The sequence below is a fragment of the Larus michahellis genome, chromosome 2, assembly GCF_964199755.1.
Source record: "Larus michahellis chromosome 2, bLarMic1.1, whole genome shotgun sequence".
Classification (NCBI taxonomy): Eukaryota; Metazoa; Chordata; class Aves; order Charadriiformes; family Laridae; genus Larus; species Larus michahellis.
The window spans coordinates 119,599,033-119,626,753 of record NC_133897.1 but is presented as its reverse complement, the minus strand read 5'-3'; the positions used below and the strand labels follow the sequence as shown (position 1 = coordinate 119,626,753).

Genomic DNA, 27,721 nt, shown 5'->3' with positions numbered 1-27,721 from the left:
TTTTCACTTACATTTTAATGATCTCCAGGCCCCTCCCAGAGTGGTCCAGGACCTCAGTATCCCAATTATCCACAAGGACAAGGCCAGCAGTATGGGGGATACAGACCCACACAGCCTGGGCCACCACAGCCACCACAGCAGAGGCCTTATGGATATGACCAGGTATTCTTCAATTTGATGAGAAAGTTGTGATTCTTGTACACTGATTTGATAATCTTCTTTTCTGTTGGACATTTAAACTAATGTATTTGAGGACATGATCTTTAGGTGTGTATATACAGTTCTCATGCATCTTATTTCCAGGTGAGTTACCCAGAATCACTTATCTGGAGATGTGATCAGTCATTCTCTTCTGAGTTTGCAGTTTAATGTAACTTGGCAAAGTGAGGCACTCCAGATAGTATTTTTGGACCTTAAAAATTAAGGTGATCTTTTTCGTAGCCTCATGGTGGATGACTAATATGAAAGATGAGGTTCCTAAATCTCATGGTGGGTCATTGTTCATTACTACTTTGCAGAGTTACCACAAACAGAAATTCAGTAATTCTCCTCTCCAGTTGCAGAACCACCTTAGGTGTGCAACTGAAGTCCCTCTGCTATAGAGCTGTGTGGGGAGACATGAAGCCTATTTTTGCACAGATTTTCTCTGAGCAGTATAAAGGAACACTGAACATGGGAAAGAAGTGACCTGAAAAATCAACTGCTTCTTTCCTATCACTACTAAGATAAGTTTCAAACAAACAAGCAAGAACCACCACAACTCTAGGCTGGAGTTGTTGTGGAGGACTCCTGTTAAAAAAAAAAAAAAAAAAAAAAAAAAAAAAAACCAACAACCTGTCTTCTAATTAAAGGATAAAATGGAGGTTTTATTCCTGTAGAAGGTACTAAACTTGTAAAATCTAATCTTTGCAATATGAGTCATTAAGAAATATCATTAAAACATACACTACTACTTTCCTCAGCATAAATAAAATAGAGTAACTAAATATACCTTATGATCAAGTTGAGGTTCTAGTGTTTAAATAAAATCCTGATATGTCAGTAGAAGATCAGTTGAACTTTCAAGAAGAACTTTCCCTTGGAAGTGAGAATAGACACAATTGCCCACATTTTTAAAGGAGAACAGTTGTCTTCCTTTCTACAGAAATTAGAAAAGACAAGGAAGAAGGAGAACACTCTTCCAGTGTGGTAGTTTAGAGGTGCAATTATTTCTAATTAACAGATAAACAAAATGCTCGTGCCCTGAACTAATAACTTCCTCCTACAAATAATAAGCTACAGGAAAATGCTTTGCATGTTGCAAATGTAGGGTCAAGGAAACCTAATCTCAATTTGCTGAGTTCCTTCTAGCTTGCTTTGCAGTAGAAGTGGGCAACCCTCTCTGTAGATAGGCTCTACTCCTTCAGCTTGTGCAATCTAAGTTCCACTGGGAAACTCAATTACAGAAGACCTGTCCACTCTTTCATACTAGCCATTCCCATAGGTATTGTGCTGCTTAAATTCTCATTTGGCAGCTGTTATGAAACTCTTCTTCCAGACTGATTGTCATATTACAATGGAAAAAACTGACATTACAACATAAAACTGAAATTTAAAATACTGCCATATCGTGATGGTACTTAACATGGAATGGTGGTGGGACTGCAGTCTGGAGAATGTTCGCTTCATAGCACATTACTTGCTTCTGCAAGCCTTGAACTCTGTGGTGAAGGATGATGGTAGGCAGGTAGCATTGATGCTTTCATCTCTGCTGTCTTCTGCAGTACATGACATTGTGTGAAAAGAAACAGAGAATATCAATAAGGGTAATAATTCTATGTATTGGATCTATAGAATAATTTATTTTCATAGGATAAGTTGACTGATTCTTTATGTTCCCTGGGATGTGCCTTCATTTTTGATACATGTATCAGTCGATGCTTGATATATGAATATTTTTAGGTATCTCTGAAAGCAGGTTGGTTTCCTAAATTACTTTGAATTTAGGTGACCTTGTCTTTTTGAAATAATTTACAAAGTTTAGGTGAGAGGTAATTCCTGGTTTTTGGTTGTTTTTTTTTTTTTATGGTGTTCTGCAAATTTCACAGCAGTCTACTGCATTTAAATATATACTCTTCTAATCAAATTAGGTTCCTGGCTTTAAATCCGTATCATCAGTCTTACCTTTACAATAAAACACACATGATTTGTAGTGAGGTGAGACTCTATACTACTTACTCATACCAGTTTCTCATTTATTGTTGTTTGTTTCCACCTTTTAACATCATAGCTTATTTGGATGGTCTTCTGATTTCAGCTTTTAATAGAGGAAAATATGCCTTGTGGTCTAATCGTGTATTTTGAATTTATTTTTTAGGGTCAGTATGGAAACTATCAACAGTGAAAAAGTACTCACATTCCGGTAGGCAGTATCTATTAGCAGCCATATTGTCTCCTCAGCACTGTGGACATCTTCCTGAGATGAGAACCTCCCATTCCATCTAGCTTTTGGAAAAATCTTGTGGCTGTTTTACGGTATACAGTCTTTATGGGTTAATTGTTAAAGACTGTAGATTCTCAGAAACTGATTTCACATCTCTACTCTAGATGGCAATATTGGACAGAAAATATGTGACATAACAATTTGCAGTGAGTTGAGAACTGTATGTCAAATAGACTGTTACAGACTGAAAGGTGCGAACAGCTTTGTATGTTTATGAAGGTTATGGGAATTTAATATTTTTTCCACAGATTTTTTTTGTAGGGGGAAAGGGGAAATGCACACTTTTTACAGCAGCAATATTTTGTATATTATGTTTTTCATGTGGTGAATATGCAAGACAGTACACTACTCGCTGGGCAAGATAAGAAATCTACTGTTAAAAATGGGTTGGGGCATGATAAGTGCTTGATTGTATAAGTCTCGAAATGGTGTACAATAAAGATAACAGTGAAAAAAGATGGAGAGCATCAGACATCACTGATAGGTTCATGTACAAAGAATAAGAATCCCAGTTATCTAAATGGGAACACGATTAAGGACAATATAATGTACTATTGTGAAAAGATTAATTTTTTAAGCTTTCCAATTTTTCTGAGTGAAGCATTTTTGTAAAAATTCTTTCTAACATAGTTTGACAATTTTCTGCAACATTTTTTTGGGTAACAAGATAAACGTTTGGGTTTTATTTCTCAAGTGTTTTGTCACAGCTTTGCATAAGCAAGCTGTAATCCCTCTTAATAATTGCAATAACAAAGAAAATGACAAGTGTTAATTTTACTTGGCTTGAATATGCAAAGAACTTGAAAAAGAATATGGAGGACAGGACTGTATTGTATAAGTGTATTTTAACCTTTAGTTGAATAATTTGTATGTATCAAAATAGCCTAGAAGACTTTGTAAAGCCTATCTAAACTTTCCTAACTGGGAGCTAATATCTTTAGAAAGGGGGCATTTTTTGTGCGTGTCCATTTTTCTTATTGGTTAACGTGAGACCAAGGGATGTTTTATAACATCAAATAGAAAACCTGTTGGTGAGGTAAATGCCAAATGTTGTTTTGAACTGCATTAATGCTTATAGTGTTGCATGTGAGATAGAGGCAGCACCTCGATCAATAGCATAGTACACAAAAAAAAATTGGTTTGGAGACTGTCCTGCAACTGTGTATCAGATAAATAAACGTATATTCTGTTGTGCAGGAATACATGCATTCAAGAATTCCTGGCAACTTTTATAAAGGACAAAACTTAAAATTAGCCCAGGAGTAAAATAATAATTTTTTTTCAGTTGGCGATCATGTTGGAGGGGCGTGGGGGGGGGAGAAGAACAGCTGGTGTTCATAATATGTATGGCATTATACATGGAAGACAAGATTTGCAATTTGTTCGTCGATTTTAAAGGGAAAACAATTTTCTTAAAGGCGATAGAAAATACACATCAAGGTTTGAACAGATATGGCATGAGGAACATTATTATGAATGAAATGCTTGTAGGTTCTGTGCCAATTTTCCACCACTGTGTACTTCATTGCTATTTAAAACTGTACTCCATCAATTCTAATGGAAGAATAAATTATTTGTGATTTTAATTTTCTCATTTGTTTCTTTAAATTAGATCCCTATCACTCTGATGTCTCATCTGGAGACTGTGCTGTGGGTTTTTATTTTATAGAAGTTTGGCCAGAATAACCAAACTGTATTTGCATTCTAGGACTTTATCAAAATTCTCTTGCCATAGCCAAGTTAATTAGAATTAACTGTTCAGTAATCAGCATGTTGTGTAGGTTGTTTGTTACGAAACTCTTCCTCTGAAAATGAAGGTCCATGAGGCTATAATCAAGATGACTGAATTAGATAAATGAGTTGAGGAGGCAAAAATGTGTTGAACCCAACCTGGTGTAGATATGTTATCTCATTTGAAATAAGCTCAACTGACATTAAGAAATAATTTGTCTTGCCAGCCCATCTTCTGTTGTCTTATTCTCCTTTTTAATGGAAACTAAAATTGCAATTTTAATAAGCAGAATTTCCTCCAGGGTTTCCCTCCTAGAGACTACTGCATTTGCAAGGTTTAATTGTTTTATAACAGTCCTGTTTCGTAAAACTTTTTAATTGGTGGTGACAAAAATTACCTTATTCCTCTGATACTATGCCGGCAGAACAACTTGAGAGGAGATAGCTCCACGCGAAAGTATTTCTACTAAAATTATATATTAAAAAAGAACCAGTTTTCCCTAAACAAAAAAGGAAGCATGAATGCATCACAGGACCGGGATGAAATAGCAAGATACAACATTCATTTCAGTAAGTATTCTTTATTAAATAAGATCTAAGCAGTAGGAAAGTAGTGGAAAAGGTGTTACATCTGGCATTTTACATGTAGAACGTAGAAAGTAAGACCTGAGAGGGGGACTGACACCGCAAATCAAATACGTGAACAGAAACAATACGAATGTTCAAAGAGTAAAGAGGAGTTAGTGAATTAAGTGACTCCTAGTTATCATAGCGCTGTGATTTTTGCCATTGTATTTTGCTCTGCCTTTTCAGACGCTTTTGTTTCCCTTTCTGCTCTGCGAATGACTCGCAGAAGGGAGAAGATGCCTCACTCTTTCAAGTGAAGTTGACTTCACAATGTTGTAACATAAGTAAGCAAACATGCCACTTTATAGAGTAGGATAAATGTGTCTTTTTGCAAATAGTCCCACTTTTGTTTTCTTATGTAAAATTACTTTTAAATGTTTAAAGCAATTGATTTTTTTGAAGAAAATACTCCTGATTAAAGAGTGTCAAGGACTTCAGTGCAAAAATACCATTGCATTTCTAGGGTTCTTGCCACAGAGGATGCTGGAACACCTTAATGTGATTTAAAAAAAACAAACAACACAAAAAAAACCCCAGACGCAGATTTTAGATTCAAAAAAGGAGGCAATGCTTAAGTTTACAAAATGAAGAGAAATTGTTACATCAGCAAGTCTGGGTGTCATTCAGCCAGAAGCCTTGAAGAAGTTTAAAAGGAAAATAGCTGGTTTTCCTACATGGGCAACAGTTGCTCTATCATAAAATAGAAGTATAAAGGTGAAATCCTATGAGATAGACCCAAACAAATCTTCTGAAGTGAAAAGATAACTGGATAAAGTAGTATGCTAAATTTTAAAAAGTTAATATACTATTTAATTTTTATTAAATGATATGTTTGTTTAAAAACAACAGAAAAACCTGACCAAAATGTGACCCTTCATCTGATAGGATTATTGTAAAAGGTGGTAGCACAATCTGATGGAACTGATTTTATTTTGTATGTTCACAAAGCCTGAAGTTCTCTGAGAAGCCTTTACCATAAGAATAAAGTATGCGGTGAGGTGGGCTGTGAAGCACTGGAAATCAGGTAAGACTGGGGGGGAGAACAGGAATAAATGCTAAATATAAAAAAAAAAAAGATTGATAACAAATTATGCCAGAGCTCTGTTGGGACCACTGATTAACACTTGCCAAATAAACTGGAGAAAAGAATACATGTCCCAGTAGCAAAATGAGGTGGGAATGGTGCTGCTTAGATTATGCAGGACTTACGTAAAATTGTGTGGAAGTGCAGTGGGCAATAGCAGAACTTCATCAATGGCTGATGGTTACCAATACAACAGCGGGTATGGAGCGGGGTAATACCAATTTACTCGTATGCAGTTAAGCGTCAGGAGAAATTCTGCGGCTAGCGCAGTAAAATTTCTGTTTGGTGGGTATCGGAAGTCACGGTGCCATCAAAGTGTTCAGAAAGCGGTGGTGTGGAACGCTTAGCAAAATAATGAGTTTTTATCAACGCTCTGAATTGCTGTGTTCGTCCTTGTCTCTCTCATATCTTTTACCTGACCTGCCTTTTTATTGTTAAGTTGGAGTTGGTAAATGAGTGGTCAAGAGCGAAGGAAGTATGTTTGGGATTTTTTTATTTCGGCAGCAAGTATGTCTGAACCAGAGGTACGTACATAACAGGCGGCGTAACTTTTGCAAGGATACAGACAACATGATGAAAATTAAAGGCAACACCTTTAAAATCGATAACAAAAAATGCTTTTTACGACGTGCACAACTGCAGACTCAATCCTCGAGATGTTATTGAAGCCAGGGGCTTAGTAGGATTAAAAAAATGAATTAGATATAAAAATGAGAACATGCACAGTTACGTTAGATCGGCTGAAAGAGTTTATTTGGAAAGACTGTAAAACGTCGTGCTTCACAGCTTTATGCAGCAAGCAGCGTGCCAGAGTTTGGAAGGTATTTCTGTTGGTGCCTTGACAGTAAATATTGGGAGTATATTTAGATTTTATTTTTTTATAATATAACTTTTAGAACCTCACTCTGCAAAAGCCAGCAGTAGGCATTATCAGCAGCGGGCTATTGGTATAGGTGCAGAATTAAATTGAAATATGGGTTTGAACTGGGCTGGCAATGTTCTGCTCAGAAAATTATTTTTTTTTCCGCTCTGGTGAAATATATCACCAAAATAATTTGAATGGTGAAATACTTACTTTTCAAGCTTGCAAGATGCTGGATGCTTTCACTCAGTTCTGAGAAGCTTCCTGTGACACAGTTTTTGAAGAAAAATTCTTGACTAATCTAGCAGAATGTGTGATTTCTTATGCCTGACAGCTGATGATTTTACTAGAGGAGTTTTTTCAGTTTCTCTTACTATTCTTCACGTGGTCTTAAGAAATGAAGGTAGTTCAGTATGTCAGTGGCTTCGCGTATTTACACCTGGGGTTTCTGGTGGGGGAAAAAGCTGCTGGAAGAGCCAGAGCTCTGGGTCTGTGAACTCCTCGAAGCTCGGCGTTACGTTCACTCGACCTGACACTTGTAAAACAAATGGCGTTAGGTGAATTGCCATATAAATGCTTTTGCATCTTGGTTCATAGTTTTCATTTAATCTAAAAGTTAATTTTACACAGCATAAATTCTAATCGCCTGCTGCAGTCGGTGTTGCCAGAAGTGCGCTGGCATCTTGACACAGGTCCATTACGGATGCGTGTAGAAAAAGGCCCTTTGCTAGGGCAGGCTTGGTAGGAATACACGTTTTGTTTTTATGAAATTAAGTTAACATCAGTTGTACCTCCTGACTATTTCTTAGCAAACTTCAAGTGAAGAATTTTTAGTCTCCAGCATTAAGTTGCCTTCTTTACGTTTTTCCAGTTGTAGCTTTTGTCAGCCCAGAGCCTTTAGACTTCTTTCCCACAGGGCTGCAATATAAACAAGTGCCACACTTCTGAAGAGTTTCTATCTAAATACTGATAATGGCCCTTACTTGTTAAGATGGTTTCTTGCCAAGTTGATATGGTGTCAATCTCAAAGGTTAATGATCTGTATATCTTCCCCCCCTCCCCCCCCCAGCAATGATACAGATCATTTCAGAGATGGCTCTTCTTGTTTGAGCACCTAGATAACTACATCTATCTGTTTGCTCCCAAGGCTGTTTCCAACCTGGATAAAATGTTTCTCTTCTATCACGAAATACCTCATTTAGAAACTTAGTGTTGGGGAAAAAAGGGTTCTACTTATAAACGCAAGGTTTTTTAATTTCTTCAGCCCAGAGAGCCTGCCAATCTGAGTATCACAAAGTATTTGCTAGCTTGACACTGGTTTGAGATTTATCACCTCTTCAGTACCCGTGTAGGCTCAGGAAAGGTGAGAACTTCGCAAAACTGAGGCGGGCACGAAGGTTTCTGTTGTACCCCCCCAAAGTTTCTGGCTGATGGCAAGTGGTTGATTTTCAGACTGTAAATAGATGCTTGGTGAGTCCTGGGATATCTGTGACCACTACAGGTACCTTGTGTGCACGCTAACGTGTCTAATGGAGCCTGGTGTTCATTGGTGCTTGTTACGACTGTTGCTATGCTCTTGCTATAAAGGCAGCACTGGTCCTTTATTACCTCAGAAGTTTAGTTCTATATGGCCTGTATTATTTGCCCTTCAATTTCACATTGCTTCGTGTTTTCCTGCTCCCTGGCAGCAAACAAGGAAGGCGGAAAACCAGGAATCTTATGTGAGACCCGCTCTGCTGAGGAAGGAACAGGGAATGTGGAAATAAATTAATTTGACTGCTTCAGTAGTTCTTTTGTCTGCTTAGAAATTGGAGTTTAAAATGCGGTAGACCTGAAGTCTGTGGGCCAAGCATGGTAGAGGTCACCTGCTGACTAAGTTTTCTTGATACTCTGCCCTATTACTATTATTTAAGTGACTGCTGACAGCTGGTCACCATTTCAATGAACACTTGGCAGTTTGCGCAACTAATTTGTATCAGTTTTTTGAAGCGAGCTAGTGGGCCAAAGCTCCTTTGGTTGAGCTGCCTACGTTTCCGCTAAGAGTTGCTGCAGGAGGATGCTGCAGGGTGTCATGCTGGCTGCTGTGCATTTGTGTCTTTGCGATACGTTGGCCCAGTAACTCAGTAACTTCTGGGCTAGCCCATGTCATGCCATCAGTAGTACAGAAAGTTTGTAGACAAATATTGAGAAGCGCTCTCCTTTGTTGCAGTTTCTCTCATCACGTGACCGCGTTGATCATCTATTCTGTTTTTGTAAGCAATGACAGCTCACCTTTTGACGATGCCCATCTTCTAGAAGGGTGGCAGACAACACTCAACTTGAAGCCTGACAAAGATGCAAAGGTAGAATTGCTGCTGGAGACACTGGAAGATGTCTGTGACAAAGAACGTATAGCAATTATTTATGGAACCGCCCACATGAATAATAAAATCATCTATAGTCCCTCCTTTGGTATGTGTTGGAGACCACCTTCTCCATTGCTATGAGGAGGCTCTGAACCCAAGAGACAGCTTTGAACTGGTGGATTTACATCATACTTATAATTTGGAAGTGGGGCTTTTGGGTGAAGATCTCTATAGGGAACTGCTCCCTGAGTTTCTAAAAGGGTGCAACACCTTCCAAGCACCAGTACATGTGAGGGAGAGGGTGCCCACGAGGCTTACTTCTGTTGCTTAGTGGCTGGTTTGGAGTGGGGAAGTCTACTACAAGGAAGATGGACAACAAAATCTGCCTTCTGCCTTCTCCTGGCAAGTTCCATGAGGTCATGTGGAACCTCCCCCAGTGCTGAGTCCTTAATTTCTAGCACTGTGGGCACCTTTGATGTCATAAACAAGAAGTGTTTACTACTCCTTTTATATGAGGCTTCATGGATTCCCACAGGTGTACTGACTGGCATCACTGTCCCAGGCTGGGATGCCCCTCTCCCCCCCATCTCTGCACATGTAGATCTTGAGAGCAGGATAGACTGGTACTTCCTTTTCTCCAGATAAATTAATATCTAAGGAGAGCAGATCCCTAAGTGCACTCTGGGCGCTGGTGCCAACAGCCTGTGGCATAGGGTCATGAGAACCTCCAGACAGACGTGTGTGGTGTAAAGGGTCCGTTTATCCATCATACTGTACATTGAGGAATCAGAGCTATGTAGCCTTTGAAAGCAAAAAATTTGAGTAAATGGAGGGTGTAGAAAGCTACAAGGAGGAAAAGATGGTGAGGCTTAGAAACATCCACAAACATAAAGGCTTCCTTAATGTAACCCAGGAGACTTGCAAGGACAAGGGAAGGTCTGTAGCACCAGTGCTACATAGTGGGAAGAGGGAGAACTTAGTGCTTTACAATGACTTTGATGCCTGATGGCATTCTCAGAAGGCGAAAAGTCAGATCATAAAGTAATATATGATGGAAGGGACCTAAGGAAGTCTCTAGTCCAACCTCCTGCTCAAAGCTGGGTCAATTATGAAATCAGATCAGGTTGTGTTGGTCTTCATCCATTCAGGTCTTGAAAACCTCCAAGGATGAAGACTGCACAAACTCTCTGGCTACCACGTTCCTCTGCCTGACTTTCCTCTGTGCGAAAAATTTTCTTCTTTTAGCAAGTCTGAACCTCTTCTGCTCATGCATGTTGTCTCTTGTCCTCCAACCACACACTGCCTTGAAAGTACCTGGCTTGGTCTTCTTGCAAACCTCCCTTCGGGTGCTTGGAGGCTGCTGTTAGGTCCCCTCCAAAACCATCTCATCTGAGCTGAACAACCCCTGTGCTCACAAGCTCTTCCCAAAGGGCAAGTGCTCCACGCTGGTGGCCCTCCATTGAATTTGCTCCACTTCATTAATTTCTTTGCTGGGGGTGGGACAAGGCTGGACACAGTATTGCAGGTCCAGTAAGCTCCCAATGCACAGTCAGGCCCCAGCAGTCAAAGGTGTCAGTGCCCAGAAAAAGAAAGTGTCAGGAACCAAAGACTGTATAGGAGAAGGTGTTAATTTTTAAGATCAGAGGAGGAACAAGACTGAGGACAGTGAATCAATATGCTTAAAACTCCAGATGTTTGTATACAAATACAGTAAGTACAGGAACATACAGAAAGATTCTTAAGTGTGTGATCAAAATTATGACTGTATTAGCATAACAAAAACATGGTTCTATTTATTTATTTACAGGGCTTGAACATTAACACATACAGAACTTTTTTTCAGGAAGGAGGACGAAGAGAGAAGATACTTTGTCAGTGAATAAGGCAGGATGTCTTCTCTGAGGTATGGAACACTGACCATACCTCAGAGAATCTGTGGCAATAACAAATGGGAAGAGACCAAATGCTGTCCTTGTGGTGAGGGCTTGCTACAGACTTTAAATTAGATCTGCCTGAGGTGATCTGCTGAGCTGTTCTGCGACTGACCAAGCCAAGTCATCTGAAATGTAGGAGCTGATGGTAATGAGAAATGGTATCTGTGCAAACGTGTCTTGGGAAGGGGATGCAGCAGAATACAGGCAAGTTCCTCGGAGAGCTTTGATACAGCAGGCATGGGGAGAGCAGACAAATGGAAGAGGTCAATTGGTGTTCATTCTTACCAGTGAAGAGGAATCACCTCTCAATGCAGGGCTTAAAGGCAGCTCAAGAAAGAGATCATGAGGCGGTAAGAGTTTACTCTCAGGAAAGGAAGGAAGGAGAGGAGCAAATAATGTGAATAGCAGAACCAACATTGCCCATTTTTGCCTGGTAGTATCAAAAATAAGTTCATGGCTGGATTCTCTGATGTCCAACAAGTTGAGCTCTAACAACAGCCTGTGCTGAACTGAGGTATTTATCAAATCTCTTTTCTTTCCTAGTTGGGTTGTTTTGTAACCCTTTTAAGAATGTAATGTCCTGAAACATCTCACTCAGAGTTAAGTGAAATTTTTCAAATTTGGTTGAAATTTGTTAAGGAAGTTCACTTTTCCCCAGGAAGCCTACCAAACAGCAAACTTCCCCCAAGAAGACATCGGTAATCTCAGAGAATGGAGAGAAACCATGTCATGGGGAAAAAAGTCTAAAGAAAAAGGAGCTCAGGAGAGCTGGCAAGTCCTTAAAGAAATTATACTATGGGTAGAAGTGCAAATTATCCCAGTGTGGAGGATCAAGAGCTCATCAGTGCCTTCAAACAAAAGAGGAAGTGCACAGAAAGCTTTCATTGTTAGAATTAAGCTTAAAAGAATAGTAGAACACTTTGAAATAAAATCAAAGCAAGCCAAAAAGTGAAATATAACTATTCAGAGATACTGGTAGAAAAGGGAGAGGTGGTCCTCCATTACTTCACAGAGAACAAAAGCTGTAGACAGTGTTGCTGAGGAGTATTCAAGATTAGGACATTACTCCTAGACTTAGGTAGAAATAATCAGTTACACAAATACCTGATGAGGAAGAGTTCATTAGGCACATCTAACTTTATTATAGTTACAGCAAATGATTAGATTGCTACCCCTGTTTTAGGATCAAGGAACTAGTAAAATAACAGCAATAGTAACGATACAGTCTAGATTTGTTATCTTAGTGCCCGTATCAGACCAATTTATGGCAGGAGAAAAGACAGTGGGCACATTAGAGGTAGGCTCTTGGTGGGGATAATTATTCCCAAATGACTACTGGCAAGAGGTGAGTATGGAGAGATGATGGTGGGTGGATCTCAGAGGGGAATAACACGTATTGATCGTATTTATCAAACACAGTGAGCTGACCACAAGATCCATAATAGTATATTGGCTCATTATAGTACAAAACATATATTAGCTCTAACATAGATTACACCTTTACTTTTAATCCCCACCACCGCTGAGGGAGCCATGAACTTCCAGAAAAGGACCTGATGGGGAGGGAGTAAATAAATGGTCTTGCAGAGAACCGGCCAGCTGCCACATCCCATGGAAACGGATGCTGGGAAACCAGTAGGTGAAACTCTCTCATTTTGAGCATCAGTTGCTGCTGCTATTCGGTGGTACTGTGACTCCTGTTTAACTTAAGAAAACATCCTTTAATTTTAAATTTTGCCCACACAAATTCACAATGTTATGATTCAGAGAGTCCTAAACTCCTGAGTAATTTTCGACCTAGTGCATCAGTGCAAGTTTCCCGATCGGTGCTGCAAAACTGTGGCTTTCGCAAAGGTGAGAATCCAAGTTCTCTGCTAAATAGGCCGTTCTCCAACGCATAGGAGATGGTGGTGCTTTTTCTCTTTTAGACACTGGGAGCCTAATGATGCTCATGATATCATTCTACCATCTTCAGCTGAGCTGGAGATGTCCTGGCTGGAGCTGCAGACAGTGCCTGTGCGAGGGAAGGAGGCTGCATCACCATCACAAAAGGAGTTCCCATTCCCCAGACACTCTTGCTTGAGCAGGGAGGAAGAGGAGGCCTTCTTCCTCTTCCTCTGGAGGAAGAAGCATGTCAGGTGAGGAGCTGGGTGCCCAGCACAGGGGGAACTGCACTTCCTAGGGTGGGGAGCACTGTGGTGGCACAGCGGAGCCCCTGCGAGACACAGAGCTCAGCAGGAATGTTTTGCAGGGTTATTTAATTGGCCCACACCTTTAGACCGTGCTAGCTGGTGCGTACACAAAAGCAAGTACTTCTGAGGCGTGCTGAAAAAATATTTTTGCATCATCTGTGGGTATTTCCTAGCTAGTAAGCACACAGACTAGGGAGCAATGGCGGGGGGAGGGGGGATATGCTGGGGGATGACAACTATATTATGGATATTTTGGCACTTCCTGGAACATCTGAGGCCACAGGAGCAAAACAACCATTTCTGTTATCTATGATCCCTTCACATTTTTAAGAAAAATGCTTCAGGCTCTCCTTAAAGGTTTATGAACAGAATCTTAAAGATTGCGGCTCTTTTCAGCAGCCGTAGCTCTACTAAGCCATGAAGTCTTAGTACTTTAATTTCAACATCCCACTCTCTACAAGTTGTCGAAGCTCCATAGCAAAGTTGAGTACTTCAAATGGTGTCAGTTAGAGCTCAGTCCTCATTCCCACATAAACACAACCATTTTGCAAACATGATCTGATATTAATTACCCCCCTGGCACCAAAAGTCAGGATTTCCTGATGCAGCCCGCTAATGTAAAATGCATTAGTGAAAATGCTGGCTCCAAGGGGTTAGGTTCTCTAAATAAACACAGCAAAGTTCTTCTTTATTCACAACTCCCAGGCTATTCTGAAAGACTGATTTCTCCAACAAGACAAAAAAAAAAAAAGACTAAAATCATCCTTGGGTTTTTAATAGGTTATAAATGCCTTTTTTTTTTTTCTATTCAGTTGCAGGAACTGAACATCAAGTTGTAGATCAATGAAATCTGACTCTTTCTTGCCTTAGAATGAAGTTTGTCCAAGCTCCTTTTCTGCCATCGCGTGCTTTGTATTGTCTCTCCGATGGCAGATGACTGAGGATCAACAGGGCATGATTGCACTTCTGACTTTTGGGTGAAGGTGGCAACAATAAAATCTGTGGGTAAAAAGGAAAAGTTTGTAAGAGCTAGGGAAGATTATTATGTCAAGAAAAATAAGCTTAATTTCCAAGGCACTGACTTAGAATTATTTTTCTTCCACTAAAAATGGGAAGGAGGACTCAAACAAAGCCAGCTTGCAATGAATGAGAAATGTTCAGCTCAGTTAACAAAATACGTCTGTGAGGCCAGTGATTTCCATCTGAGAAATTGCCCGTGTCCTCATTGGCAACACCAGCTTAAGGCATTGCCACCTTCTGCCAGTACTGCAGTCCATTGCCTCTGCGTTTGCGCCAAGACTTGGACACGATCAGGAATTTGACCTGGCTTCAGCAGAAAAATAAGGAAAAGTTTAAAAAAAAAAAAAAAAAAAAAAAAAAAAAAAAAAAAAAGGAAATCCAACGTGGTAAATCCCCCGAGCCATTCCCAGCTCGGTCCCAAGCAGGGTTGTCCTGGGACACCTGACACGCACAGTGAACGGCGAGAGTAAGAGATGGAAGTAGCCCAGACACCATTGCCTATTGATGAGCTGCTGCTGCAGCCGGAGCGCCAGCAGCAAACACCTGGGGACGTGACCTTGTGGTTTGTGGTGGCAGCGTGGGCAGGGCCAGAGCTGCCTGCGCAGGGCCCGGCACGCTGGGCTTGCCTGGGGAGGAGCCCAGTGTGGGGTGGGACTGGAGAGCATCAGGGAGGGGTGAGCTCCACTTCCAGATGTTCTCCCATCTCTCGCTGGCCACAGTACACCGGATTCATGAGTTCCTCCAAAGTCCCGTGCTGTAAAATTTCCCCATGGGCTAATAAAAGGCAGCCTTAAAATGCCTGTGTGAGATGCCAAGAGGTCATAGACCAACAAGTTATAAGCAGCTTGGACTCCTCCGCCTCACTCCCTGCTCCCCATCCTATTTATCCCCTGGGGTTTTAGAGGGGTCTTCGGAAGTGAGGCCCAAGTTCTCCATCCTTGTTCTGCCTCTTCTATAGTTGCATTTCCCTACCTTTCCCTCCTTAGGGATCAGGGAGAGGGACTATATTAAAGGCCCAGTCTAGCCTTTTGATACAGTATAATGAGGCTGAAACGGTAGCGAGGACTTCAATCCATCAATGGCAAGTACTACATAACTAGATTGTCGAAATAATGTGTACTCCGTCCTCTTCCCATTTCAGAGCAGCTAAAAAATACATGCACTGGTATGATAAGTTGAGATCCAAATACAAGCATCTCGTCCCCGCCTGATTTGAAACACAAATGCCTGTTTAATATCGCTCCGCTACAAATAAAGACATTTGTATCTGAAATGCTGTCCAGCACGTATCATAAAATCTATTCAGCTAACCGTCCCGTCGCGTTTACAAGAAGGGCTGAAACCTGCAATAGGTTGAAAGGAAATTCAGTTACAAATTTAACAGAAGACTTGTCCAAATCAAATTTTGCTTGGATCGTCTAACGAGGCGCACTTAATCGCTGGAAAACTGCAGCGTTTTTTAGAGCAGTTTTCAAATGTTAATTGCATCTTTTTATTTCAACAGTTTGTGAATGCCATGTTTGATTACAAATTTAACTTTCTTGATTCCAGCTAAAATGAAAACCCTTTCTGTCTTGGTATTCTAGCCTTGCATATTCTATCCCTTAGTTGAATCCCATCCTAGAAAATGTTTGACTTTTGTCTTCCACACTTGTGGAGGGAAGAGTGAAATGGCAGCTTCAGTCTACTCCAAAATTTTTTCTTAATCTGAAAAAAAAGTTTGCCGTACAAGTTTTCTACCAGGGTCAAGATCTAGGGGAGGGGGTAGAGGATTCTAAAATTTTGAAACTAAATGCCTCTTTTCTACCCAGAGTTTTCAGAATTCATTCTTTGTCGCACAGGTCTGAAAGGTTAAAAATAACTGTACCTCCTGAGACTTCTCCCTGGGCTGTGCTCTTCCCTGGGATTCTGTAAGCTTTTTCCACCCAAACTGGGTCAGTCTCCGTGCCTAATTTTAAAATCTCTGGGATCCAGCGCCTTATAAAAATCAATGCGAACTTTCCCATTATACAATCCCAACAGTCACATATGATATGCTCTGGCCCGATTCTGCTGAAGCTTGATTTTATATATTGAAATGGTGATTACTAGTTTCAAGGAGCTGTGAGCTCCTTGTGGAAAATTATGGGGAAAATTCTTCGTGTGAGGAGTCTTTTCTCTGTCACTTTATGCAGACTCTTTTCAGGCAGGAAAACTACACTTAAAATGAGAATGTTTCCTGACTGAACTTAGGAAATTGTCTTCTAAACTAAAGGTTGAGAAAGTACATTTGCTTATGTTTGCTCTGACTGTGTTTGTGATCTCTTTTACTCTCTGAAAATGTCATTTCAAGAGATGGTAGCGGGCATCACAAATACCTCTACAAATACTGTTTTTCTAGACGTTTTGATACCAGAGTTGGTCCTGCAGCTAGCCTGAGAGGTCTGCGAAGAACTCAAGCAACATTAAGTAATATAGGGGACCATTACTATCAGATCAATAGATAAACCAAAACGATTTAGGTATTTATGTAAAAGACCTCATTGTTTTTCCAGTCTCTGCTTAGAGAGTCTCTTCTTTGCTACGAAGCCGACAAAATATTTGACAGCTCTTTGACTGCTCGCATGCTAAAGCAGTGTCCATCATACTCACCTTTGTCTGTGCTCAGGCTTTTCGGGTGATATCCAGCTGTTTCTGGACTTAGACTGCGTATCGGAATAAGAATTTTTTTTTCATCTGTGTTTATGCAGCACCTAGCACAGTGTGATCCCGGTGCATGGCAGGGAACAGAAGATGCTCCTGCAAAGCAAATTAACAGGGTCTCTGGGATTTGGAAATGACATGAAGAATTATTCAAGATTCGGCTCCAGAAAGTAAATCACTAAGTCAAATTGTTAACGATAGCTGTGACAGGCCGCTGGGTAGCAATGCGTGGTTTGGAATATTATTGTAAACAATTTGACAAATACTTTAGATAATGAACAAAGTAATAAAAAATCAATGTCGGTTCCCAGATAATTTGTGAAAAGGAAAAAGGAGTGTATTTATCAAATATATTGTTTCTGCAAATAGTTCACCTCATGATTTCAGAGGGGAAATAGGTAGGAAGAGAAAATGAGCTCAACAAAACAAACATCGGTTTTTATGTCAATATCCTTGTAAATGGCAATGACAAAAGGGAAATACAGCTAATGTGATATGGGAACACAATCGTTTCTAAACTGAATATTTTGTTGCGACTCTTCTGAACCCCACCAGCTCCCTACCCTTGACAAATCCGAGGGGTCACACACTGCTGCCTGGCACCCTTTGCCAGCGGAGTCGTAGGAGAGGCCTGGCTGTGCTGCTCCAGCAGTATTTCCCAGCTCTCCCACTCTTTCAGTCGCCATCCCGCACCGTATATTTCCTTTTGCTCTCAGTTTGTCTGCGGCAAATGGCTGTTTGGGAAACAAACAGGCACGTTTCTGAATTCCAGGGCAACGGCAGCCTGGCTTACAGCAGATTTCCTTATGACTTTTTAAGGACACCATTAATATCATTTATAGTCACCTTAATCATTCCCTTTGACAGAAACAGCCACGGAAGAGGGAAGCTTCTTCCAAGAGACTGACTCTGCCTTGTTTGTGGCTTCCCTCCTCATTAGGAAGCCAGAGGCATATGTCTGAAACCTACCTAGGATGGAGCTGGGTTTAGATGGCGCTAGGATGGAGATGTGTTTAGAAGCCCCAGGACATATACCATTTCAAAGCTCAGGTACCCCAGACCCTAGCCAAGCTGCAGATATGTCTGCGTGACCTGCTGTCGCATCCTTTCCTCAGTGGCACTGAGTTTCACGGCAGCTCCCCTTCCCACCACCCAAGGTTTGCGTTTCAGGCTGGTGAATCACGCTTCTCCTGTTGTTGGGGTTCGCAGGTGGGGGGGAACAGCTGCTCCAGAGAGGTACAACAATAATTTATTTTGTTTCCGATTGGAGTTGTCGTGATTTTTTAATGGGTTATTTTTAGTCTGTTCAGACATAGGAGAGGAAACGGGTAATGCCGTAGCGGAGAACAGGGTGGAAAGCAAAGCCAGAGCTGTACTGAAAACCCGTCTGCGCTCAGGCCCCCCCTTGCTGTAGAAATGCCTGCAAAAACACCAGCTTATGACCTGGGAAAGCAAAGCAAGTCAAGCGTGTGTGTGTATGTGGGTGGGTGTCAGGGTTCCATTCGCTCTCCACTCGGTGCAGATGCTCCTTCTTTCTCCTGTGGGGAAAAAGAAGAACATGAAGTTCAAGGTTTGCATTTTCAGCGCCCGTCTCCTCCCCCGAGGAGGGCGGCTGGTGTTGCTCTCACAGTGATGACAGCCGCTGAGCACAGGGTGCCAGCAGCATCAGTGCTCTGCGCTGGATGGGAGAAATCCCACCACGCAGTCCTCTCCTGAAGAGCAAAGTGGGGCAGTCGTCTTCTGCTGATGGAATGGCACACGGGGAAGTGGGGTTCTTAAGCTGCTCTTGGGTGCTGGGGACCTGCCAGGGTGGAAGCAGGCCCTGGTTAGAGCTGGTAGCAGCTCGCTGTGCTGTCCTCCCACCTGGGTGTACCAGCTGTGGGCTTCAGCACTGCTTGCTGCCCCCTGGGTGGCTGAGGAGTGATCGCAGAGGTGGTCTCTTCAGACCTGTGGCCACCCCTCAGATCCCCGTGTTTTATTCCCCGAACCAGAATCTCATTAGAATGTAGAGGGAGAGACTCTCTGGAAAAAAGATTTTCTCTGCCAAATGCCAGGACCCTAAATAAGAAGGAGACTGCAGCTGGAGAATATGCTGCGTATGACGAACCCCTCAGGAGGTCTCCTTTCCCATTAAAGCCCTAAGACCAGGCAAAATATATCTGGGAGTTTCATCTTCTTCCCTTCCGCAGTATTATCTTCCATAAGTAGTAGTAATCTTTTAGACATGTGTTTTCATTTTGTGAGTATCCTACATTTTGGGGTGTCAGATGTTCTTCTGACATTATGCCCATGCAGAGTCAAGATACCCTACAGCGAAGAGCAGAGTAACAGTGCCTGGCAGGAGACAGTAGGCATGAACACTGCTATAATCAATGAAGGTCTATGCAATAAATGGGTTGTAGTAGTACTTAAATCTCAGATGTCTGTGGAAAACATCAACTTAAAGAACTTTTTGTGCTCCTAACTTCAGAGTGTGTTCATTCAAACTGGACACAGAGCATTGAGGACTCTAAACTTTGTTTAAAGCCCATGCAAAGTTACAGCCTCAAATTCACATTTAAAGCACCAAAGAAAAGGAAATCTGACTTTCAAAAAGCAACTGTGAATTCTACTCTTGAAAGTAATGTGGTGGGTTGACCTTGGCTTGATGCCAGGTGCCCACCAAGCCACTCTATCACTCCCGTCCTCAGCAGGATGGGGTGGAGAGAAAATAAGATGGAAAAAACCCTTGTGGGTCAAGATAAAGGCAGTTTAATGAAGCAAAAGCAAAGGCCGCATGCAGAAGCAAAGGAAAACAAAAGATTTATTCTCTACTTCCTATCAGCAGGCAATGTCCAGCCACTTTCCAGGAACCAGGACTTCAGTAGGCGTAGGGGTTGTTCTGGAAGACAAACATCATAATAATAAATGCCCCTCCCCCCCCGCCTTCTCTTTGTTTTTATTGCTGAGCACGCATCATATGGCATGGAATATCTCTTTGGTCAGTTTGGGTCAGCTGTCCTGGCTGTGTCCCCTCCCAAGATCTTGCCCACCTCCAGCCTACTGGTGAAGGGGGTCAATGCTGGAGAGACAGCCTTAATGCTGTGGGAGCACTGCTCAGCAGTAGCCAAAACACTGGTGTGTCATCACAACACCCTTCTACCTACAAATGCAAAGCGCAGAACGACAAGGGCTGCTATGGGGACAATTAACTCCATCCCAGCCAGACCCAATGCAGGTAGTAATGAAATGCCCGTGGAGGGGAACTGTGTACCATATCCTCTTTTGTTAGTTTCAGACATGCTCCTTGGCTTGGAGAAAAACAAAAACAAAGAGTTGGGAAAGCCATTCCAGGAGGGATTGATTTCTGTTTGTTGAGGTTACACAAGTCTCGCTCTGACTGCTCTTGTTCTCCAGGAGGCTAAGTGGTTATCTTAAATGCGAGGGAGTCTCTCCAGGTGCAGCAGCCAGTCTGGCGATAGCGAGGATCCAGTAAGGATCTTAAAACATAAGAAAAAAAACAAAGAAACCCAGTCCTGGTCTGCCCAGAAATAAGATTTTTCTTTTACCTACCTGACCTGACTTGAGGAAACATTATTTGCAATACTAGCATTTTTCCTTCAGAGAAGAATGACTCTAGCTCGCCATCTGCACTTTGCTTTCCCTTGCACAGCCTGAATTTACTTTTCCTGAGGACCGATGAGCATCCTATTCAAACAAAAACCTAATAGCACCGTGCAGGGGAAATCTGGCAAGCCTCCTCCTCCTGATGGGTAGAGTATTCCACCTCACTGTACCTGATGGCAAACTCTATGTTTTGATAGCTTCAGGTGTTAAGCGCCACTTTAAAAGGTGGCACAGAGATTCAAGTGGCTATAACCTACTGGAAATCAGTGAGTGCCCAAATCTCTTCATGATAAATCTCAGGCTCCTAGCCAGAGAAGTCTGGCCTTTCCATACAATTTTCATGCTTGTCATTCTTTGTGCATTTTTAAGATTGTTTTTTAAGTCGTCTTTTTGCCAGCGGCTGACTTTGAAGCCCAGCCTAAAGCTCTTTAAATTCATAGCGGTCCTCAGCTGGGCTTCACAGCCTTCCAGAAGGTCTATAACGTCTGGCACCTGATGGTATGTACAATGGCTTGATACAGTCCCTCACACGTTCTGGATGACTTTCCCCTCAGTGTCTGAGTGCCTGGACCATTTTTTGGGCCGATTCCCTGGGTGCGGGTGAGGCACAGCACCCACTCTTCATGGGCTCCCTGCAGCGCGCCCTGGCATCAGCTCCGCAAAGGGACTTCACAGCTAAACAGCTTTAGATCCCTTGGGACTGATGTTAACACCCTGCAGCACAAGCTGACCCTTCCCAGAACACCACCTCCTCCGCATCCCAGTGTTTTGGCTTTCCTCTTTGCCTACGCTGGGATTTGAATGCAAAGGTAAACTTGGCAAAGGGTCTGAAAACCAAACATCTCTTACGATGGCGGGTACAGAGCACATGTAGAAACAAACAAAGCTCACCTCTTGGCCGGATGACTTTTGCCATCTTGCTTGGACCTGCTGTTAAATAGGACCCCCTCTTGCTAAAGGATGCCTCCCTGCCTCTAGGGCTGTAAACCTTGAGCCACCAAAAATCACAAGCTAGATTCTCTCAGGAGAATCAAAGTGAAAAGGATGCCCCCCCCCATCATTAGAGTATAAAAAATAAATTTGAAATGCTGTTTTTCAAAAAGAAATCTCTTCATTTATTCGTTTAAACTCTTCTCTTCTTCCTTTGCACTTTTTGTACACAAACTTTATTAGAAAAGTCAACGGTTAACACACCCAGAAATTAACGCCTCACCTTACCTGCTCGGGTAGGGATTCTGTGCATGCCGAAGATAAGGGAAATCCATGTCACACCCCAGTCTGGACTTTCTTCTCTACCATAGCCTCATCTCTGCCCTACACTTGCTCATGTATAAGTGTTCTGCAATGGAAATGGATGTATATTCTTTATGCACCCACGGTGAAATTATTTTTCAATACATATTTATGTGAACAGCAAACATCTTTAAATGTAAAGTTGTCATTACAGTGTCAACCATCTTGCTAACTGCTGGAAAACCCCTAACCTAAGCAGTGCTTTTTATAACTCAGCACATTAATTATATTTAGAAACCTTAATTATCTCTTTTCCATAGTCAACTCTAATAAATTCCAAACATTTAAAAATAATTTTAAATAATGCCACTTTCTTTGCATATTTTCAATCAACTGCACAAATATCTAAATTAGCTGGTGATTATACAGCATTTGGTTTACTTTAAAAACTGGCAATTAGTCGTCCAATGCAACACTGTCTTTTTTAGCCTCCATTATCCCCCCCCCTCACTGCCCTGGGACCTGCTCCTGGGTGCTGGGATGGGGTCCCAGCTTTCCTTTGCCCCCCTCTCCCTGCTCCGGCTGTCCAGGTGTCCCTCCTTGTCCCCAAGCCCAGGTGGAGGTCTTGGCCCAAGCAAACAGCGGGGTTTGCTGTTGGCCCCAGCAAACACAGAAGCGGTGGCTGCTGCGGCGGTGGCCGTGGCTGCTGCAGCTGCAGGGGCACCTCCTCCACCATCCCTCCGCATCTAATTATTCTGGGCGGTTCCACTAATTGCAAGGTAAGTACTCATCATTTTAGGAGCAACTACAATTGGGAGTAGCTGCAAGCCGATGGGTAGTGGTAAGTTCAGGGTCTTGATCCACCACGACCTACTCCGGCCAGGTGTCTTCTTCTTGGGAACGCTTGACTGTATGGAATCCTTGCACGCTCCGAGCAGCCATAGATAAAAGAGGAGCGCGAATGAACTACAAATGGCAATACAGACGGTGGGCAGCAATATGTTTAAGATACAGCCGTACACATATACTAACCCTTTTGCTTATGCACACTGTCATCAGTCATGCTAATTGAGTAATTGACCAGAAAGATGTCTTTTTAATTAAGGTTTTTCACTACAAATGTGTTTTGAAATTTTACAAACTTCTGCTGTAAAATTCCCTTTAAACGGATTTTAATTTGCCGTACTTACTGTTTGGAAAGCAAATATTAAAAAGGAATATCTTAGGGGTTTTTGTTTGTTTGTTTGTTTTATTTTTAAGATACCACATACACACACACACACACACACGCATACATATTTTAACTTAAAAATATGTTACCCCAACAGATCTATACATGTTTTATGAATGGTCCTTTTGATGCCCAAAAATTTTCAGTGCAGGAAAATTCCATCTGATTGATAGAAAACTTTTGGGAGGAAGATCCACATCCGACTTTTATTGCAAAAATAAATAATTTTATATGTCTGACTTTTTCGGCACTCAATAATTTTCATTTGCTTTTAAGCTTCTTTTATTATTTTTTTTTAGTGGGAGGGAGACAGCATTGAGGGAGGCAGGTGAACAGAGGACAAGGAGTGTGTAGGCAAACTTTTCAAAGAGAAGGGGAGAGAACACCAGAAAGAAAGGATAACACTTGCCACTTTCATTGATAACGTCATTTCTCCTTTTGCTGTACCAGTGCACACGGCACAGCATAGCCGCGGAAGGTACCCACAAAGACTTCCCGTAAGGAAGACAGGTGACGCTACTGAGATATCTTCAGAGAAACAGGATGATGGCATGAAAGGAAAAAATATCAGTGTAATGTCCTTCTAAAAGTCAGAACAAACAGCTCATTCTGGACAGTTTCACATTTGTTAGAGATGATCTTCCTGAAGAACCACGGGATTTTTTTCTAGGATAATTCCCGAAGTGATCAGCCTGGGGAGGGGCCACCCTCCTCCTTAGCTCTCTTGCTTGCGCTTGCTTCATGTACACATTTAATAGCATTTCCCAGTGGGGCAGAGATGTGCAGTCACAGGTTGAGTGTGAGCGCTGCTATGTCCCGTTGTGTGGCCTCAGGCAGGTCGCTTAACCTCGCCGGACAGATGGGACCCTCGTTGCTGCTCACCTTTGCAAAGCACTTTGTCAACTTCGGATGAAAAAGCAGTGCTTTTATTTGGAGAATGCTCTGCGCTGGCTCTGTGGCAAAAAAAAAAAGGCGATAATAAAACAGGGACTGAGTTTGCCCTTGGGGTAGTCAAAAAGAAGATGAACATTTGAAGATAGTTGAAGAAATATTTTCTGGCAGATCATCTCATGTGAAAGAAGGAAAGTGGAAGCAAAGGGGAAATACTCCTAACAGGAACAGAAAAGAGATTTGTGTCTTGGGGCTTCTTTTTCTGTGCCAGGACTTCTGTGATGCAGGTCTCCGCCCTCTTACCATCCTTTAAATTGCTCTGTACTGGGAATTTCTTACTGTTATTGGAGTGAAGTGAAGACTCTCCCAAGGATACGTCTGAGCAAACTCTCTCAAAAACTGACAGGCCAGAAAGCGTCTATGGCTCCTGTGAGTGGTGAGCCTGGAGCAACGCTGAAGAGAGCCCAGAGCCAGAGAACGGAGGAAACGGAGCCACGAACGCAGGCGGATGAGGAGAAAACAAAGCCTCTCAAATATTGTCTCGGTGTCTATCTCCCACTGCGTCAAAGAGGAAACATACAGCTAGGAAAAATCATGACACGCTGGAAAATTCAGGATAAATCCTTTAATGGAAGAGGATTAGGAAAGCTGGTAGTCAGAAAGAAAACACCGATCCTGACATCATGATAATGCGAAGATATCTTTCTACTGAAAGGACTGAGAATAAAAGTAAAGAACAAAGTACCTACTCCAGAAATAAAAGTTGTTTAATCTCTGTCGGCAGAAAGGAAATGTACTATGTGTCAAGAACTCCTTAGGCTTCTTCGTTACTGACTATGAGAAAAATAATAGCACCACTTTACAGATGGGTAAACTAATTGCCAAGGGAATCAAATTTCTTGCTGTCATCACACAAATATATCTAACTCATACCTAGGCATGGATCCCCTACACATCAGGTCACTCACCTGTCAATTTGCCTGTCAACTATTAAGAAAATATTTTGGTTATTAAGAAGGACTATACAACTCACCGTGCAGAAGATGATTACAAGGCACCCACATTATCCTTCTCTGGCCAGCCCATGGCACCATTAGTCTGTCCAGATGACGAGTTCCCAAAGGCTGGCACATAAAATCTTCATTCGCAGCCCGCAAAAGGAATTTTTAAAATTCTGATTGTACCCCAGAGTTATCTTGTCAGGTAGCCACCCCCCCCTCCCCCCTTATGAACCAAATTGTGGGTACATGGTTTGGTTTTGTTCTCCACATCATGTGGCTACTAATGTTTGCACAGGGCGGGCAACGGTGTGAATGTTACTTTCTGTGTCTTTTGTTGTTTTCCTTGTGCTTTGAACTCGTTCTGCACTGTGTTAATAGCAAGATACAAGGCAGTAGAGACTTAGACCAACTGACTACCTGCTCACCTGAGTGCATCCCTGCATGTTGGTTTTTTCTGCCTTTGATTCCTATAAAGTGTTTTTCCCTGTGGGATTATATTTTAAGTCATGTTATAAAGCTGGTGCACATTTCCCCTATCCCAGGGTTATTTGTGCCGGATTGCAGCTATAGAGAAAACTCAAAGGATAGATGTGCAACTAAACAGCTCAGACGAGATACAAACCACTTCGAAATACATTATTAAGTAAAATGACATTTGATTTGTAGCTGTGAGACCAACCCCTTTTGACATTCAAGGGAGCACAGCCATGGTCTGCCTTGAAAGCCTCCACACATCGATAGTTTTTCTGTTGCTAGGAGGAAGGGTTTTGAAGTGGGAGGAGAAGCAGAGACCCTCTCGTCAACAGAAGGATCCTCATGTAAGGGTCAAGAGGGAGCAGAACTCAGAGAGAGAAAAAAATTCAGCTGACCATACTGCGCTATTCTCTATTAATTTTAATACCTACACCTAATGATATGCTTTAAAGCTAAACCTCGGGAATGTCAGGAGTTTTTTTCTGCTGGTGACATCCCTCGTAGGAGGAATCTCCTGAGTTCTCTCTTTAAAACAGAAAGATGAAACAAAACTTGCCTCGGAGAAATTTCCTCTGGATTTGAGCTTGTTGGTGTGTTGTTTACTCAAATGATTTATGGACTGGAGATTAGTGAAGTCATAGCAACACAGAAATTGCCAAGTGAAAATAAAACCAGCCCTGTGTACTCTTATTGAACATAATCAAGGAAGCAGCTGACAAACAGGATTTTTTTTTCCCCTGTTATGCAGAGACTTTGTATGAGACAAAGATGATTCTCACCATTCAAAACTCTTTGCGCAGTGTCTGGCATTCCAATAACTGGCATGGTCAATTTGACTTTGCCAAATAATGAGGTATTTTGTATCCTGCCATACCCTACATATAACCCACAAAGACTTATTTCCTTCTGGAGGAATGAACGTGTCCTTCTAGGAGGCAAGGGCTGGGAAAAGACTCATTCCCTGTGCTGCCACAGACCTGCTCTCGAGTCAGACAGGGTGAGACTTGTTTCTCTGTAAAGCTAGTGAAGAGCCACGGGCCGGAGCTGAGCTCATCCCCTGGCGCCACCAAAGACCACGGAGAGGGCTGTGCACCTCTACGCAGGGCCAGCATCTTTTAGGATAAGATGGACGGCATCTGGATGAGTGCAGAGGGAGCCCTTTTGGAGGCTTTTGGAAACCTGCCTTTGGGAGACAGGTTCAGGTCCTCACCTTCCCCCTCTGAAGCCTCGCCTTACTTTTCTAACCACAAAAGTGGCAGGATTAGGAGGACTGAGGGTGTTGTTATGCCAGCGTATCGCATCAAAATGGCAGTGCCACTTCCCACTAAGGAACAACAGGGCAGGATAAACTTTAACTGGTTACTCTAAATGTTTGTGGGTTCAAGCACTGTATAAAACTTCTCTGCCATATTTCTCAATCTGGTTTATCTATTTAGATTGCCAAAACCTGCAGAAGAGGCTCTCTCTTATTTTACTTTTTTTTTTCACAGCAGCGTACACAGTAGGATGATGTTCGTGGTGGCTGGACATTGCTGCTGCAATGCATTTAATAGCTCACTCCAGAAAGACCAAGCTTGAAATCTGACCTCAGAAGTAGTGTAGCAGGGAGGTGGCACCTTGTTGATTTCCTTTGGCACATTCATGAGTGGTCTTGTGAGAGCACCTGACCGCTTTGGGATCACTTAGATTATGGTGAAATGATTTATTTACTTGTCTGCAAACAGAGAGCTTCCCTTTCTGTAAATCTTATTTAGTCAAGGTAGAAAGAAACTTCTTTACTTTAAGGGTGACAGAGCACTGGAACAGGCTGCCCAGGGAGGTTTGGAGTCCCCTTCTCTGGAGACTTTCAAGACCCGCCTGGATGCAGTCCTGAGTAATGTGCTCTAGGCAATCCTGCTTTAGCAGGGGAGTTGGACTAGATGATCTCTAGAGGTCCCTTCCAACTCTGAAGATTCTGTGATTCTGTGAAGGTAGGTAAGTAGAGAGGAATGAAGAGTGTCTGTCGTTCTCGAAACCAGAGGAAGAATAGATAACTGCTTCTATGAAAGCTGCCAAACTGTAGCCTAGTGCAAGACTGGGGGAGACGTGTCAAGACCAATGAGTAGAGCAATTTGTTGAAGTGGCAATTTAGGGGCAAAAAGGTCAGTCCAAGATCTAAACTGAAAATATACATCAATATCTTGCTGGTGTTTCTATATGCAGCTGAGTAAAAGCACATAACCTAAAAAGGGGAGAGGAAGGACAATACTTTTTGACAAGTTCAGGGTCTACGAAGACTTCTTGGAGTCTGGCAAACGCTGTCGTTCTTTGGGGGACGGTCGCACCT

General features: G+C 42.1%; 1 protein-coding gene across 4 annotated transcripts in view; it reads left to right on the top strand.

Moving 5' to 3' along the window:
- SS18 (SS18 subunit of BAF chromatin remodeling complex) overlaps nucleotides 1-4,068 on the top strand; it is a 43,429-nt gene extending 39,361 nt beyond the window's left edge. For all 4 annotated transcript variants that reach the window (XM_074576874.1, XM_074576873.1, XM_074576876.1 and 1 more), the window contains 2 exons: nucleotides 29-162; nucleotides 2,357-4,068. In XM_074576874.1, the coding sequence (XP_074432975.1) occupies nucleotides 29-162; nucleotides 2,357-2,383 (161 nt within the window). In that variant the 3' untranslated portion in view covers nucleotides 2,384-4,068. The remainder of the gene's footprint in view (nucleotides 1-28; nucleotides 163-2,356) is intronic.
- The last annotated feature ends 23,653 nt before the right edge of the window (nucleotides 4,069-27,721 follow it).